Source organism: Pituophis catenifer, unplaced genomic scaffold (assembly GCF_029215685.1).
Source record: "Pituophis catenifer annectens isolate HBS135680 unplaced genomic scaffold, rPitCat1.0.hap2 SCAF_7, whole genome shotgun sequence".
Taxonomy (NCBI): domain Eukaryota; kingdom Metazoa; phylum Chordata; class Lepidosauria; order Squamata; family Colubridae; genus Pituophis; species Pituophis catenifer.
The window spans coordinates 3847233-3863791 of NW_027256887.1; the positions used below are offsets into that span (position 1 = coordinate 3847233).

General features: G+C 43.4%; 1 protein-coding gene across 1 annotated transcript in view; it reads right to left on the bottom strand.

The window, feature by feature from the left end:
- Nucleotides 1-1627: 1627 nt before the first annotated feature.
- PHTF2 (putative homeodomain transcription factor 2) overlaps nucleotides 1628-16559 on the bottom strand; it is a 54995-nt gene continuing 40063 nt past the window's right edge. Inside the window, exons 12-18 of the mRNA XM_070946710.1 lie at nucleotides 14892-15164; nucleotides 13658-13789; nucleotides 12090-12176; nucleotides 7910-8065; nucleotides 5747-5842; nucleotides 4372-4497; nucleotides 1628-1990 (exon numbers count right to left, since the gene is read on the bottom strand). Coding sequence (XP_070802811.1) covers nucleotides 1970-1990; nucleotides 4372-4497; nucleotides 5747-5842; nucleotides 7910-8065; nucleotides 12090-12176; nucleotides 13658-13789; nucleotides 14892-15164 — 891 coding nt within the window. The 3' untranslated portion in view covers nucleotides 1628-1969. The remainder of the gene's footprint in view (nucleotides 1991-4371; nucleotides 4498-5746; nucleotides 5843-7909; nucleotides 8066-12089; nucleotides 12177-13657; nucleotides 13790-14891; nucleotides 15165-16559) is intronic.

The following is a 16559-nucleotide window of genomic DNA, read 5'->3' on the forward strand; positions in this document are numbered from 1 at the left end:
AACCAATCAGAACACACCTCCACCCAATCAGAACACAGCCAAGTTCCCACCCAATCAGCTCACACCTCCACTAGCAGTTAAAAGGAAGAGACAGCTGCGATCTCACATTGCTCCTGGAAGCACGAAGCCGAGAACACCAGCCTGAAGATGACGAATGAGACTTCGTCGAAACGTCGCCAAGACACTTCCAATTTTACGTGGGAGAAGACCCGAATAACCAAAGACCTACATACAAACACCCGCGAAAACCTGAGAAAACAAATATATATATATATATATATATATATATATATATATATATATATATTTGCTTTGTTTTCTTTTTATAGGCCTTTATGTGTATTTCTCTTTAGCCAGGTTCTTCCTACGTAAACCAAGATTTTTATGCAGCCCTGGTTCAGCGAAATCACAATCCACTACTTTCTAGGCTTTTTTCAGGCAGCCAGCAAGCACCCTGCTGCCCATTGGGAGACTGAGGAGACTAAGATAGATCTATTTCGGACTTATTAGTCCTCATCAGTTAGCCACACCCTCATCACATGTATCCTCCCTGTAAAGGTACAGTATTTGTGATTTTACTGAACTAGGGCTGCATAAAAATCTTGGTTTACGTAGGAAGAACCTGGCTAAACAGAAATACATACACACACACACACACACACACACGTATACGTATACATATACATATACATATACATATACATATACATATACATATACATATATGTAAAGAAAGCAGCAGACATCCTGTGAGCTCCGGAACTTAAAATTTTAAAATAATTAAAATTTTATTTTACTAAGCTTTTGTCAGCCATCTGCTGACATCATCAGAGTATGGCTGATGAAAACTTAGTAAAATAAAATTTTAATTATTTTAAAATTTTATGTTCTGGAGCTCGCAGGATGTCTGCTTCTTTCTTTACTAATATACCTGGAACTCGTATTTTTAGAATAGTTTGTTATATATATATGTCTATGTAAGTATATGTAAGTAACTATATATATATCATTATTAAAACCACAAAAGTGCACATACTGAGCGGCAGAGAGCTGGCCAAACAGCTCCACGTTTTCAAATAAATACTACAGCTAATTTTTATCAAAATATCTTACAGTGTAGTAACAGTTTACAATTATTGCTCAGCTAAAAAAAAATAATAATAACAACATCGTGAAAGAGCACTTGTTGACTTGCTCAGTAACACCTTATTGAAATTTGGTTCATGTTCAAACAACAGTTCCCGTATGGATCCTGGAATCCCTTGAGTTAAGAAAGCTGCTGGATTTTTGCATTGATGCAAAACAGTTTTATTCCTCTCTGTTAGCTCTCTCTGGTGTAACGCGTTGTCATTACAGTTAAGCGTAGTTTTCCACTGTAAGGGACAATATGCTGATGTGCCGATGCCCGTCTTCTCAAGGGCGGTAGATAAAGACGTTCTAAATACTTGGTAATACTTTATTCAATAAAGTGACTTCCGCGCAACTTTGCTGTAACAAGAACGACTTTTAGCTTAAAAGTGGCCTCGTTTTTTCACAAATCCGTGAAGCCGATTTGACTCGTTTTAAGAGGACACACAACCAGAATCTCGAGGATCGAGATAGTTCCATTTTAGATATATATATAAAATATGTATATTTTATATATATATACACATATATATTTTTGACCCTTTCGGCAACCTAAGCCCGTTGAGGACCCACGACCAAACACACTGTCAGCTAAAACGAACGTTTCCTTAAAAAAAAAAGAAGGAGGAGAAATCGAAAAGGTAAAATAAATATTCAGATTGCACTAGACTGTCAGTTGTAAACACTTTGGGGTTTTGTATATATATTTTTTTTCTCTCTCTCTCTCGCTCCCTCCGAGGATGTCCGTAAAGAGTTTGCGAATCCGCTGCGGGGGAGGCAGTTCAGTTTTCTCAGTTGTCTTCTTCAGCACAACGTGGGCATCCACAGTCTTGGAAGAGGGTCAGGATTTGATCTTCCAAAGCTGAAATCAAAAAACGGTGATAAACTCAAAGATGGATCATCATTCCGCCGTTTATCATGTATTTGTCCTCCTCTGGCGTTAGAGGTGGGGTGGGAACCTTTGCCAAGACGATAGAAACTTTGCAAGGAACAAATTTTCCTCACTGGGGGATCCTTGGTGCTCTCTGAACTGGGTGCTTTTCTTCCAGACATTTCATTACCAAACTAAGTAACCTCATCAGTGCTAGTAAAGGAGTAGGGTTCTTCCTCTTCTCTTCCTCACTGCAAATCTCCCTCCCTTCTACCACTGATGGTGTTACTTAGTTGGGTAATGAAGCATCTGCAAGAAAACCACCAAGCTCAGAGAGCACTGAGGACCACACAGTCCTCCTCCTCTTCTTTCTCCTGCTCTTCTTTCTCCTTCTCCATTCTCCTCCCTTTTTCTTTCTCCTTTCTCCTCCTGCCTTTCTTTCTCTCTCCTCCTCCTCTTTCCTCCTTTCTTCTCCTCTTTCATCCTTTTTCCTCCTCCTCCCTCTCTCCTCCTCCTCTTTCTTTCTCCCTCCTCCTCCTTCCTCCTTTCTTCTCCTCCTTTCTCCTCCCCTCCTTTCTCCTCATGCCTTCCTTTCTCTCTCCTCCTCCTTTCTTCCTCCTCCCTTTCTTTCTCTCTCTCCTTCTTTTCTTTCCTTTCTCCTTTCTCCTCCCCCTTTCTCCTTCCTGTCTTTCTTTCTCTTGCCTCCTCCTTTTTCCTCCTTTCTCCTCCTGTCTTTCTTTCTCTCTCCTCTTTCCTCCTTTCCTTTTTCCTCCTCCTCCCTTTCTCTTCCTCCTCCTCTTTCCTCCTTTCTCCTCCTTTCTTCTCCTCCTCTTTCCTTTCTCCTCCTCCCTTTCTTTCTCTCTCCTCCTCCTCTTTCCTTTCTCCTTTTTCCTTTTCCTCCTCCTCTCCACAAACCCCATTCCCTTCAACCACTGATGATGTTACCTAATTGGGTAATGAAACGTTTGCAAGAAAATCACCAAGAAAACACCAAAAGGACACCACCATTAAATCCCGAGCTACAAATACTCCCTTCTATCAAAAATGCAAGTTGAGGGAGTAATACAATCTCAATAGAAAAATCCAAGCCTACAATTATGCTGAGAAAAGTGCTTTCTTTTTCAAAGCCACACTTGGGGGGAAAAAACTTGTCACAAAGTCTGACAAAACTGAAAGCTGATCAATCATTTAAGTCAGTCAATTATTATCTAACAGCTTCGAAGGATGCAGATAACGGCTTCCACTTAAAGCTCTTTTTATTGCAGATAAAAATTGCAATAAATTGCACATTGCCCGTGTTAGTTGAAGCTTACTCAAGCCTGAACTGGTTCCATCTCATTCTCGTGTTCCTTTTATCATTGATTTTATGAGTTCTATTATTTTACTGCTGTTTACATGCCTTTCATTTCCTTTTTATGACTGTAACAGTAGCCTGAAAGTGAGGCAGGTGGCAATTAAATTAACAAACAAATACATAAAATTATGCCAGGGCTCTGGAATACCATTCTTTGTGTCCAGACATTGATACGAATATTTAGGATTGAAATTAAAAGGAATTTCCTAACATAATGCAATGGTTGCCGGCATACAGTAGTGGCCAAAATTGTGGAAACGTTTTGGGAAAAAAATGTATTTTCTAAAATTAGCTAATAACACCGTTATTTTTTTGGAGTAGTGCCATAAAATTATATATCAATGGAAAGGTAATTTAATCAAGAATGTAATGCAATAACTTTGATGAAGGATTTGCTATTACTGTAAAATAGCAGTTATAAAGAAGAAAAGTGAAACAGGTAGTAAAAACGAGATATACAAAAATGATCACCATAGAAAAAACGAGATATACAAAAATTTATCACCACATCAGTTAATACTTAGTTGGGTAACCTTTAGCATGAATTACAGCCTTAAAACGTCTTCCCATGGAGTGAACCAAGTCTTTTAGTTCTGCAGCTGTTATCATGTGAAACCAAGACTGAATGATGGCTTCTATTAACTGGGTTTTATTGCTGGGTCGCTTCTGACTAACAAGTTTCTTTAATCGGCTCCATAGATTTTCAATTGGGTGAAGGTCTGGGCTATTCCCAGGCCATTCCAGCAGTGGAATAGGATTATCTTGAAACTCCCCCCAAAAAAGTGGCATTATTAGCCATCAAACCTCAAAAATACACTTTTCCCAAACGTTTTCCACAATTTTGGCCCCTACTGTAGTTTTATATAACTCAGAAAAGAAGAGGTCGAAGGGACCGAAACAAATCAATGCTTTTAAAATAATAGTCAATTTTAACATTTATAAATGAAATCATGGTTGCCTTAAAAAAAAATTCACAGAAGTTAAAGATAAATTAAGGGTTAGAAAGTGAGAAAGTTACCTTTAGGTTAAATCCGAGCAAGTCGCTGATTACGCCCGAAACGGCGGACAGGATAACAACTTGTGTTATATTGTAGAGCAGAGGATTCATTGTTAATCCGTATAATCTGAAGGGATTATCCAATTCCTGGAAAGAAGAAGTATATTTACCTCATATAAATGGAAGAAATACAAATGGTCTAATTCAGTGGTGAAATTAGAAAATTTCGCTTACCGGTTCTGTGGGCGTGGCTTGTTGGAGGGGGGGAGGTCATGTGACTGGGTGGGCGTGGCCAACTTGACATCACTCACATCGAGGGGCTCCTCACTGGCCCCTCCCCTCGCAGCCACTCCTTGTCGCGAATGGCAGGAAAATGGGGAGGGGAATATTCCTGCCTACCATCCTTCCCTCAGTCTGTGTTGAGATTGAGGAATGGGTGACAGGCAGGAAAATCCCCTTCCCCATTTTTCTGCCTTTCACAAAAACGGCTCCATTCCAGCTGCTCCCGCCCCCGGCCCCCTCCCTACTGGGGACTACCTTAAAGGGACAGCCTGCAGTAGCTCTGTTCTGAATGGAGGGCGAAAAGTTAGCATTCTCTCTGCTGCATTTAACATTGAATTCTGTGGAATATCGAGCGGTCGGAAGAGGTGAGCGGCGACCGGCCGGGCATAGGTGGGGCGAACAAGGGGTGATTACTACTGATTCGGCGAACTGATGCCAATAATCCCTAGCGGTTCGCCCGAACCAGTCCGAACCGGTAGGATTTCACCCCTGGTCTAATTGGAAGAAATGCAGCTAGTCCACCAATTACAATCATTCGTTTTGTGTCCGTTCGAAGTTACCGCGGCATTCCAAAAAGCGACTTATGACTGTTTTTCACACTTATGACCGTTCCCATGGTCACGTGATCAAAGTTTAGCCACTTGGCAAATGGATCCTATTTATGACGGTCATAGTGTCCCAGAGTCCTATTGGTCACTTTTTGCAACACGGAAGCCAGATTCACTGAACAACTGTGTTACTAATTTAAGAACTGCAGTGATTCACTTAACAATCGTGGCAAGAAAGGTCGTAAAATGGGGAGGAATTCACTTAACAACTGTCTTGCTTAGCCACGAAAATTGCGGTCGTAAGCCGAGAAGCTACCAGTGCTATTTAAATATTCTTTTTTTCACTGGTGGTTATGGATTTTAATTTTTTTGTTAAATTAAAAAAATTTGGCACCCTTCTGCAAAAGAAATGGCGGAATTTAAGTTTTTTTAAAAAAAATGTTTAAATCCAAGAACTGGCAGAACACAAAGGGGGGAATGAGATCACAATCTCAAAAGGAACCTTATCTGTGAGCGATCCGTCTATATATCACTACCAAAATTGTTTCCATTTTTTAAATTCTTACCTTCAATAACTTCGTCGCGAGTTTTAAGACATTGTTGACCAATGTTAGCTCTTCTTTCTTGTTCGGTTTCTTTTCCATTTTCAAGTACAAGTTTATCTAACCCAGGGAGGAGAAACAGGTGTCATTTAAAATAAACAATCATCTCGAGTAGCGTATTTTTTTAAACAAGGATAGTGTCAGGGTTCCGACGGATGCTATAATTAAATCATGAGCCTCGAGCCAAGCTTCAAAAGAAACCCAGTTATTTTTTAGGAGCTTCATGTTGGCACGTTCCAGGTGAAGGCAACTCTGACCCCATGTAATTTACGCCTCAATCATGATCCTGTTTCCTCCCTCCCCCAAGGGTATATCATAAATCACATTCGCCAATGGGTTGCACAGATCACTCCCCTCCGGCTGCTATAGGTAACCCTGGGAGACAGCCTTGAGAGAGATATGTCTGGAATGTGCTTCTGTTTTTGGCTGCCGTGCTGCTGCTTCGTTAGTTTCCCATCCCCCTTGCCTATGGCAACTCGAGAGCAGGTCAGGGATGCTTTGCGAGTTGACAGATAGTGTTTATCTTTCGTTATCATCTTTTTAAAATGTTTATTTATATAAACAACCCATAAGCCGGATCTTCAGCCCAAGAGTCTTGGGGAAATGTATAATTGGACGAACCAAATTAAATTAACTTTTAAATTCAGTCAGGTCTGACAATTATTGTTTTACAAAGAACGGTAAAGTGATGAAACAAAAGACAATGAGCTGACATGCTTAATAAAGACTTATTAAAGTCTTTCCTTTGGTACTTGTATAAGATACTACAATTCCAAAGGAATTTCAAGGACAGAGCATCAAAATTACAGGTATTCACTCCTAAAGGTGCTTTTTCAAGACGCAACTGGACTTTATCTTAATTTTTCCTTGAAGATGTTTTGCTTCTCATTCAAGAAGCTTCTTCAGTTCTGTCAGAAGTTCTGTCAGAAATCAGAACTGAAGAAGCTTCTTGGATGAGAAGCGAAACGTCTTCAAGGAAAAACAAAGAAAATCCATTTGCCTCTTGAAAAAATACCTTTGGGACAGACCTGGATGACTATGAATTTCCATAGATATACCGTATTCTCAGTTTCCTATTTGTCGAAACCTTAAATGAAGATCAAATTGAATATGTTTTTTTTTTAAATGTTCTATCAAATCCTCTGCATATCTACTCAGAATTAACTTTTTCTTCCTTCTGTTCAATCGTGTTCAATTTACAGAGTCTGCCTGGACAAGTCCCTGTTATTTTCTTGGCAAGATTTGTAGAAGTGGTTTGCCATTGCTTTTTCCTAGGGCTGAGAGAAAGTGACTGGCCCATAGTCACCCAGCTGACTTTGTGCCCAGGGTGGAACTAGAACTCACGGTCTCCCTGTTACTAGCCATAACCCACTACACCCAACTGATTCTCCAAAAGTTAACAGAATTGCAGTGTACTGTTTTTTGAGTGAGTCAGGGATTCAGGACAAAGGGAGAAAGACAGGCTCTCTTCATCCAAACATCTGCGTTTCGTGCGTCGGATGAGGAGAGCACATCTTTCTCCTTCTGTCCTGGCCACTTTTTACAGAGGCATGATTGAGAGCGTCTTAACAAACTGCATCTCTGTTTGGTTTGGTGGCAGCAGTGCCTCAGATAGAAAGTCCCTACAGAGAGTGGTGAGGACAACCGAGAAGAGTATAAGAAGCTCGCTTCCTGTCATTCAGGATATTGCTTATAAGTGCTATGTGCTTAGAGCTCGAAGCGTCATTAGAGACTCCACACACCCACTTTATGGGCTCTTTCTGTTGCTCCCCTCTGGAAGGAGGTTTCGAAGTATTTCTAGCAGGACCACCAGATTCTGTAACAGCTTTGTTCCCTACGCTGTCCGTCCGGTAAACTCACAAGATTTGTTTTTCTGGCCAGGTATATGTACATATTAGAACTGGACTGTGTTGCTTCTCTGCATTATAGAATATACGCATAAATTATGCGTACTTGCATAATTTATTTATTTTGTCATGTTTATATAGCGTATATTGGAGAGGGTGACCCTTTGAGCGAAATTTCATTTTAACGGTATGCCGATTAGTGTACATTTAAAGTGACAATCAAGTTATTCTAAGTCTTGAGGGGATTTTTTTTTCCCGACCACACCAGGAAAGTCCTCACCTGTTCAGTAAGCAATATGGACGTATTGCTGTATTTCTTGCTTGTTTCGGATCCGAGCGTCACAAATCTCAAAAGGAAAAGGGTTAATGAAATGCACCATATGACCAGTTCCCAGTTATAATGGCAGTCAAGGAAGACCGCATGGACGTGAAGCAGCTGAGGTAAGGCAAAACAAAACAAAACAAAACAAAACAAAACAAAACAAAACAAAGAGGGGTTAATTCTCCATCAGCGCCAAAGTTATTTTTCACCGAATAAAATTCACGAATCAATGACTTCGGTTGCAATCCTGTGAGATCCTCACTTCCCTGCGGACCGATCTGTTCAATAGTAAGGTGATTTATCTCTGAGTAGACATGCATTAGTAGAAGTAAACAGAGGTGGTTCGGGCGAAGTGGTAGTGGCAACTGCGCGACGTAATGCCGCCCTACTTAGCTACATTTTGGAGGCCGGGCGCATGCTCGGAAGGCGCATGTGCAAGCAAAGGGTGCATGCGCATGCACATGCGAACCAGTGGCAAGAATATGCCAAACCCGCCGCTGGAAGTAAGGGATTCCAACTTCTTTCATCTGCGCATGTTTTATAGAAATGGGCTACGAGAAATCACCCTGGCCCTTTGACCAGTTCTACCAAGTGGAATTCAAATTCAACAGAATTTGTAATTAAGGAGAAAACAGTTGTGAACGTCACACGTTAATGCTAAGCAAGATTCCTTCCTGTCGCTGGATTAGCCATTGACAGAGTTTCGTATTTCTTGGTGGTTGTGATCCACGCAAAGCAAACAACATTCTAAGGTCTATTATCTACGTCAGTGTTTTTCAACCTTGTCAAGGTGTGGACTTCAACTCCCAGAATTCCCTCCTTAACATTTTTATTGAGTTATCAAGTAATGTAAAACACAAATGACAAAGTAAAATAGGAAAGCAGTGGGGGAGGAAAAGGGGAAGAAGAAGTGAGGAAAGGTAAGAAAAAAAAAGAAAAGAAAAAGGAACATTTATTATTTATTTATTTGTTTGTTTGTTTGTTTGTTTGTTTATTTATTTATTATTTATTTATTAAATTTCTATACCGCCCTTCTCCCGAAGGACTCAGGGCGGTGAACAGCCAGAAGATAAAAACATAGAAATACAAAAATTTAAAATAGATTAAAAACGAATTAAATAATTTGGCTGAATTTAAAATACCCCATAATTTAAACAGATTAAAATTTGTATTTAAAATTTATATTTAAAAGGGGAGAAGATTTAGGCCAGGCCAGCTTGATGAAATAAAAAAAAGTTTTAAGACTCTCTCCGTTACAGTAAAATAAGGCATTAACCTCAAATCGCAACTTTTTGCTTTTCCGTAATAATATGAACAAGCCATTTTTATAAATATCTATCAATCATCATCGTTTAACGACCCCATAATCCCTTGAGGGGTGGAGTCTGGGCAAATGAATGGAGCCGAGTCTTTTACTGGCCGGATGCCCTTCCTGTTGCCAACGCGGAGTTATATTCAGCAGATATATTCTCATTGTGGCCAAAGAGAGAGAAATATCTGCCTCTACCTAGGATCGAACTGACAGCCTCCTGATTGTGAGGCGAGAGCTCCACCTCTAGGCCACCGCACCCCTCCGTATAAAGATCTATCAGTCTAATCAGTAAAACCCAAAGTCAGAGTTTCATTCTTCTACATATCAAGCACAAAGTTCAGAAGTGATCTCCAGGTGGAAACAAAAGTTCTTATGTTCTTTTCTTTAATCAAAGTGGTCAATTTTGCCATTTCGGCCAACTCCATCAACTTCTGCAACCATTCGTCCGTAGTAGGAAACTCCCAGAATTCCCCAGGGAAGAGCAACTAAGATGATTAAAGGCTTGGAGACTAAAACATATGAAGAAATGGTTGTAAGAACTGGGTATGGCTAGTTTAATGAAGAGAAGGACTAGGGGAGACATGATAGCAGCCTTCCAATATCTCAGGGGCTGCCCCAAAGAAGAGGGAGTCAAGCTATTCTCCAAAGCACCTGAAGGCAGGACAAGAAGCAATGGGTGGAAACTCATCAAGGAGAGAAGCAACTTGGAACTAAGGTGAAATTTCCTGACAGTGAGGGCAATTAACCAGGGCAGAGACAGAGAGATACAGAGAGAGGGGAAGAGAGAGAAACATAGAGAGATACAGAGAGGTGGGGGGGAAGAGGGAGAGAGGGAGGGGACAGAGAGATATGTCTTAGGACCTGGTTATCTACGGGACCGCCTGCTACCACCAATAGCCTCCCACCGGCCAGTACGCTCCCATAGAGAGGGGCTCCTCCGGGTGCCGTCGGCCAAACAATGTCGACTGGCGGCCCCTAGGGGGAGAGCCTTCTCTGTGGGGGCACCTACGATCTGGAACGAGCTCCCCCCGGAGATACGGAGGATCCCGGATCTGCGCACCTTCCGTCGCGCGTGTAAGACTTTTTTATTTCATCAAGCTGGCCTGGCCTAAATCTTCTCCCCTTTTTAAATGTAAATTTTAATTTGTTTTTAAATTATGGGGTATTTTAAATTTGTTCAGCCAAATTATTTAATTCGTTTTTATTCTATTTTAAATTTTTGTATTTATGTGTTTTATCCTGTGGCTGTTCACCGCCCTGAGTCGTTCGGGAGTAGGGCGGTACAGAAATTTAAATAAATAAATAAATAAATAAATAAATAAATAAATAAATAAATAAATAAGTAAGTAAGTAAGTAAGTAAGTAAGTAAGTAAGTAAGTAAGTAAGTAAGTAAGTAAATAAGTAAGTCAAAAGGATTGTGTGGTTCCTGGTGTTTTTTAACAACTGGTTCTCTGCCCTATTGACCGGCTCGGTAGGCGTGGCTAGGGGAGGTCATGTGACTGGTGGAAGTGAGTGGCATCGAGTTGGCCACGCCCACCCAGGTTTTGTGGCTCCCGGTGTTTTCTTTTCTGTGGGAAACGGGTCCAAATGGCTCTTTTGAGTATTTCAGGTTGCAGACCCCCGGACTAGAAGATTCCAAGGTCCCTTTTCCAGCTCTTTTCTGACTGACTGATTCCTTCAAATCTCTTAAAGGCACATCAGAAATAAAGATGCTTGCCTTCAGAAGTTGCGGGTACTTCATCCCCGGAGGTTTTTAAGAGAAGTCTGGACAGCCACTTGTCTGAAATGGTATAGGGCAGCGACGGCAAACCTTTTCAGCACCGAGTGCCCAAACCGGAACGCGCCGGAGTCCCAAAAACTCAAAGAACACCTGGTTGGCATGCATGCGTGTGCCGGCCACCTGGTCTTCTGGTTTCCGGCATATGCATGCGCTCTAGCCAGCTGATCTTTGCGCACGCATGTTGTGGCTCCGTTACCAGAGCCTGTGTCGTCATCAGGAGAGGACTCCGAGAGTGAAGGGGAGGAGTTTGGCAAGGCCTCCCTATCCAGGGCCCTCCTCTCTGGCAATGCCTTCGGTGTCCGCCGAAGGGCAAGAGATAGGGCCAGGGCCAAGTACGTCCACGCAGCCACAGATGGACAGTGATGAGGGTAATGAGTCTTGGCTGGACCCACGCCAGCGTCGCAGAGATAAGCGCGCGCAACAGAAGAAAAGACGTACCCGAGATTAGGCTGAGTCACTGGACCCCACAGGATATAAAAGGGAGCGTGGTGGCCAGTCAAACCTTCTGATGAACAAAGCTGAAAGCTTCCACGCCATTCTGCATTGCCGGACTTTTGCTTTAAGACTGGATTATCTCTGGACTTGATTGTAATTATTGAGCTGCTTTCCTTTGATGTACCAGAAGTGGGGAGAAGTTATCTCTCCTCTTTGTAAATAATAAACTCTTGGCAGGCAGCCACTAGGTTGTTGCCAAATTCCGTTATCATAAAGAAAAGGATTTTGCCAGCTGGTTTGGTCTTTAACTCCTGAACGTCTGTTGGTGTGTGTGCATGGGGTTGGGGGCAGAACAACGCTGGAGCCCCGGAAATACCACCTGCATGTGCATCGGCCAGCTGGTCTTCAGATTTCTGGGGCTCCAGCACGCACGAAGATTAACTGGCTGGCGCGCATGCATGCACCAGAAACCAGAATAGCAGCTGGCGATAGCGCGCATGCCCACAGAGACAGCTCTGCGTGCCACCTCCGGTACACATGCCAGGGATCTAGGCTGCTTAACTGTGATATTTCGACATGAAGGAATTCAGTTTCCCATCAGGTGCCTTACCTGTGCGCAGCAGATGAATACCACAGAAATGGTCAGCAAGAAAGCAGAGGAAACGATTACGTCCACCGAACGTTGAGGGCCTCGTCTCTGAAAATTAAAAACAAAACAAAACAGTGAATGTGGGATGGATGAATGAACCGTCACAGAACCTGGAAAACAAGCTGAGCTGGTCTCATATTAATATACAAGCAACGTGGTAACTTGTGCGTACAAAAGATTGCATTATTTGCTGTAGGGGTCAGCGCATAGTTTCTTCATCATCGTCAGTCTGGCCACTGTCGATCCAGTGCAGGAAGGAAGCCCCTTTTTTGCCCCATTTTGCAATCTATTGTGCCTTTAATTCTATACTGGTAATCCTGGATTTGCATCCGTTCATTTAGTGGCCACTGAAAATAAAAACGGCACTGAAAAAAGTGACTTGTGGCCATTTTGTGACACTTGTAGCTTTTCCATGATCAAAATTCAGACGCTTTGCAAGTGTCGGTGGGGTCACATCAGAGGTGGGTTTCACATTATGTTACTAGTGGTTTGCCCTGCGTGCGTGCATGCGCACGGCCTCAAAAATGTGTCTAAATAGGATGGCATAGAGCCAGGGCAGGTGGGTGGGCCCATCCACGATTTCCGCTACCAGTTCGGGTGAACTGGTCCAAACCGGCTGAATACCACCTCTGGGTTACACGATCCCCTTTTGTTTGTCACTTTCAGACAAGCCAAGACAATGGGGATGCCCGATTTGTTTAAAAACCACATTGCTAATGTAACAACTGCAGTGATTCACTTAAGAACAGTGGCAAGCAAGGTCGTAAAATGGGACAAAAGTGACTTAACAACTACCTGCATTGTGTGTGTGGGGGGGGGGAAACAAGGGGATGTTGTGGTCTGCCAGCAGCCTGCGGAGCTGTCAGCGGAGTGAGGAGGTTGGGGAGGAACATGGGCCAGTCCTGGAGTCTGGGGAAGGCCCGGATGAGGGCTCTGCGTCAGAGGCAGAGATGGGGCCAGGGCTATCTGGGAGTGATGCACGGACTCCGGAGCCCCCAGAGTCGGACTGCAGAGAGGCAGAGGAACAGGGGGAGCCTGTTCCTAGTGCACGCATGCGCAGAGCTGCCAGAAGGCAAGAACAGTTAACACTAAAGGGACAACTCAGGAGCAAGGCCTGGAGATGATTGGCCCCTCCTATAAGGCTTAAAAGAGGAGCAAAGGCACGTGGGCACTTTGCAGGAAAGCAACGTTGTTAATTCTGTTCCCAGTCAGCATCTTTGTTTGATTTTGGACTCCGTGGGGCTTTGCCAAGTAGGTCTTTGGCAGTGTGTCAAGTGTTATAAAGGTGGGTGATTATCCCGAAGGACTTCTCCCGAAGGACTTTTTGCAACTAATTGGGACTCAGCTGTGAATGAACGTAATTCACAGCTGTTGCAATAAAAGAGGTTTTTGGGACTACTCGTGTGGTTTAATGACTCAGGAAGCCTAGGTCCCCAACAGGGGAGAGGTTTAAGCCTCAATTGCATCAATAGCGCCTTGTATATGGCATTAATTTAGGCAGAAGTTGAAATAAATAAATAACCACAAACCTTTAGATAGGAGCGAAGGGAAAGCCACATTTTAATATTCTGGACTTTTTTTAGCCGGAAATGTGGAACTTCTGACTTCCGAGCTCTCCTGGCAGATGTTAAATGACCAAAAAGTTTGGCAAAAAGCAATCTCTGTAAAACATAAAGAGTTTGAAATGAAACAAAAGACGTTGTTTATTGTCACCCAGGTGGACGAGCAGAATGCAACCATAATTATTTACACTACTTGATTCTTGCGTCTTAAGGATGCTTGTTTCTTTGTTAGATCCCCAATATTAGGAATCTCCCAAGACATCAAAAGAGGCACGAAGGATCTGCTTGTGCTAATACTTATTCAACCATAAAGAATGGGTTAACTCAAGGCCTGGGTTTACAAGAATGGATTGCTGACATAGGTAACCAATATTTAAATGGATTTTTTTGTGTGTGCGCAAAGAACAGAACAGAATAACAGAGTTGGAAGGGACCTTGGAGGTCTTCTAGTCCAACCCCCTGCCTAGGCAGGAATCCCTACACCACTTCAGACAAATGGTTATCCAACCTCTTCTTAAAAACGTCCAGTGTTGGAGCATTCGCAACTTCTGGAGGCAGGTTGTTCCACTGGTTAATTGTTCTCACTGTCAGGAAATTTCTCCTTAGTTCTAAGTTGCTTCTCTCCTTGGTTAGTTTCCACCCATTGCTTCTTCTCCTGCCCTCGGGTGCTTTGGAGAATAGCTTGACTCCCTTTTCTTTCTCCCTCTTTTGATGTCCATCTTTCTACACATCTTTTTTACATCGTGGCGACCAAAACTGAATGCAGTATTCCAAGTGGATTTCACCACTGGGAAAAACCTTTCCTGCATTATGTCCAAAAGGTGCTTTTTCAGGAAGCAATTGGATTTTCTTGTTTTTTCTTTGAAGAGGGAACAGAGATTTTGCAGTATCCTTTCCCCTGGAGTGGGGAGGGAATGGGGATTTTGCAGTATCCTTCCCGTGCAATGGGGTGGGAATAGAGATTTTGCAGTATCCTTTCCCCTGGAGTGGGGAGGGAATGGGGATTTTGCAGTATCCTTCCCCACGAGTAGGGTGGGAATGGGGATTTTGCAGTATCCTTACCCCTGGAGTGGGGTGGGAATGGAGATCTTGCAGTATCCTTCCCCTGCCACGCCCACCAAGCCACGCCCACAGAACTGGTAGTAAAAAAAATTGGAATTCACCACTGGTGGAGAGGGGGGAGTTTGGTGCTAAGGCTCACCTGCTTGTAAGTCCTCTCAGCCACGCATAAAAGGAAGAAGAATATCCACACCAGGGAAACACGCACTACGAAGCACACGATGACCATGGAAATCACCATTATGTTTCCATCTGACCCGAAGGCAATAGCATAGAGTTCGGTGGCCGTATGCGTGGCTAAATGTTCCAGGTCTTTTTCTTGGGAAAGTCTAAATACGAACGGCGTTAATCCCAGGATTAAGGAGACCACGTTGCCAAAAATCTGATAGCCGATTCCTGGAACGTAATTGTTCACCTATAGACACAGACAAAAAACCCAAAGCAAAAGACGTTGATAATAAGCTTTGTGTTTTAACGAATCCCGTTCCGGAAGTGGTTTACCAATGCATGAAATAGAAAAATCTGAATTCGGCTCAATGAAAGTGTAAAAGCTAACGTGAGAACATCAGTATTGGTATCATGATAATGAATGATTATTTACTCTGTTGCTTTGCATGTGGCTTTGAGAGCTTCTGCACCGGAGACAAATTCCTTGTGTGGCTAATCACGCTTGGCTAAATAAAGTCTCCTCCCCCCTCTCCCCTTCCCTTCCCTCCCCATCCCCTCTCCTATCCTTTGGTCTCCACTCCTCTCCTGTCCCTCTCCTTTCCCTTCCCTTTCCTTCCCTCTCATCTCCTATCCTATTGTATCCTATCCTATCCTCCCTCCCCTCTCCTCTCCTCTCCTCCCCCTTCCATTCCCTCTCACTTTCCTTCCGTTCCCTCCCCATCCCCTATCCTATCGTATCCTATCCTCCCTCCCCCTCCTTTCCCTTCCCTTCCCTTCCCTCCCCATTCCATATTCTATCGTATCCTATCCTCCCTCTGTTCTCCTTCCCTGCCCCTATCCCTTCACTTCCCTCCCCACCCCCTATCACATTCTATCCTATCTTATCCTCCCTCTCCTCTTCCTTCCCTCCCCATCCCCTATCCCCGTGATGGCGAACCTATGGTGTTCAAAAGGGACATTTTTTGCTGTCCCCAGCCTCCAGAGGAGGCTCTGGAGGCTGAGGACAGCAAAAAACGTCACTTCCTGTCCAACCAGAAGTTGGGAAACGGGCCGTTTCTGGCCTCCGGAGGGCTTCCAGGGGGTGGGGAGGCTGTTTTTGCCCTCCCCAGACTCATAGAGAGGCTCTGGAGCCAGGTGAGAGAGAAAAACAGACCTACCGGGCCATCACATGCCGGGATCGGAGGGGGGGAGTCGTGCACGCATACGTGGCGGCGGAGCGCATAGAATTATGGGTGTGGGCACGCGCGACCCCCCCTCCCTCCTGGCATGCGATGGCAAAAAGGTTAGCCATCACTGCCCTATCCTATCGTATCCTATTCTATCCTCCCTCTCTCTTCCCTCCCCATCCTCTATCCTATCCTATCCTATCCTCAAACTCTACAGCATCTGCAGAACGTGAACGAAGATTCCATCATCCAGGCCAAACGCATCTAAAAAGATCAAATCATGGCAACAGGACTAAAGATTATTTAACTGAGACTTTTGTTACTCATCCAAATAACTTCTTCGGTCAGAAAAAAAAATGTTTGATTGGGCATCGAGTCACCGAGTCTTCCTTCACATTTTGCATTTCGTTTTGGAGAGAACACCCCCCCACCCCCCCGCGGCCACTTTAGCAAGAGTTAGTACATCATCCCAAGAG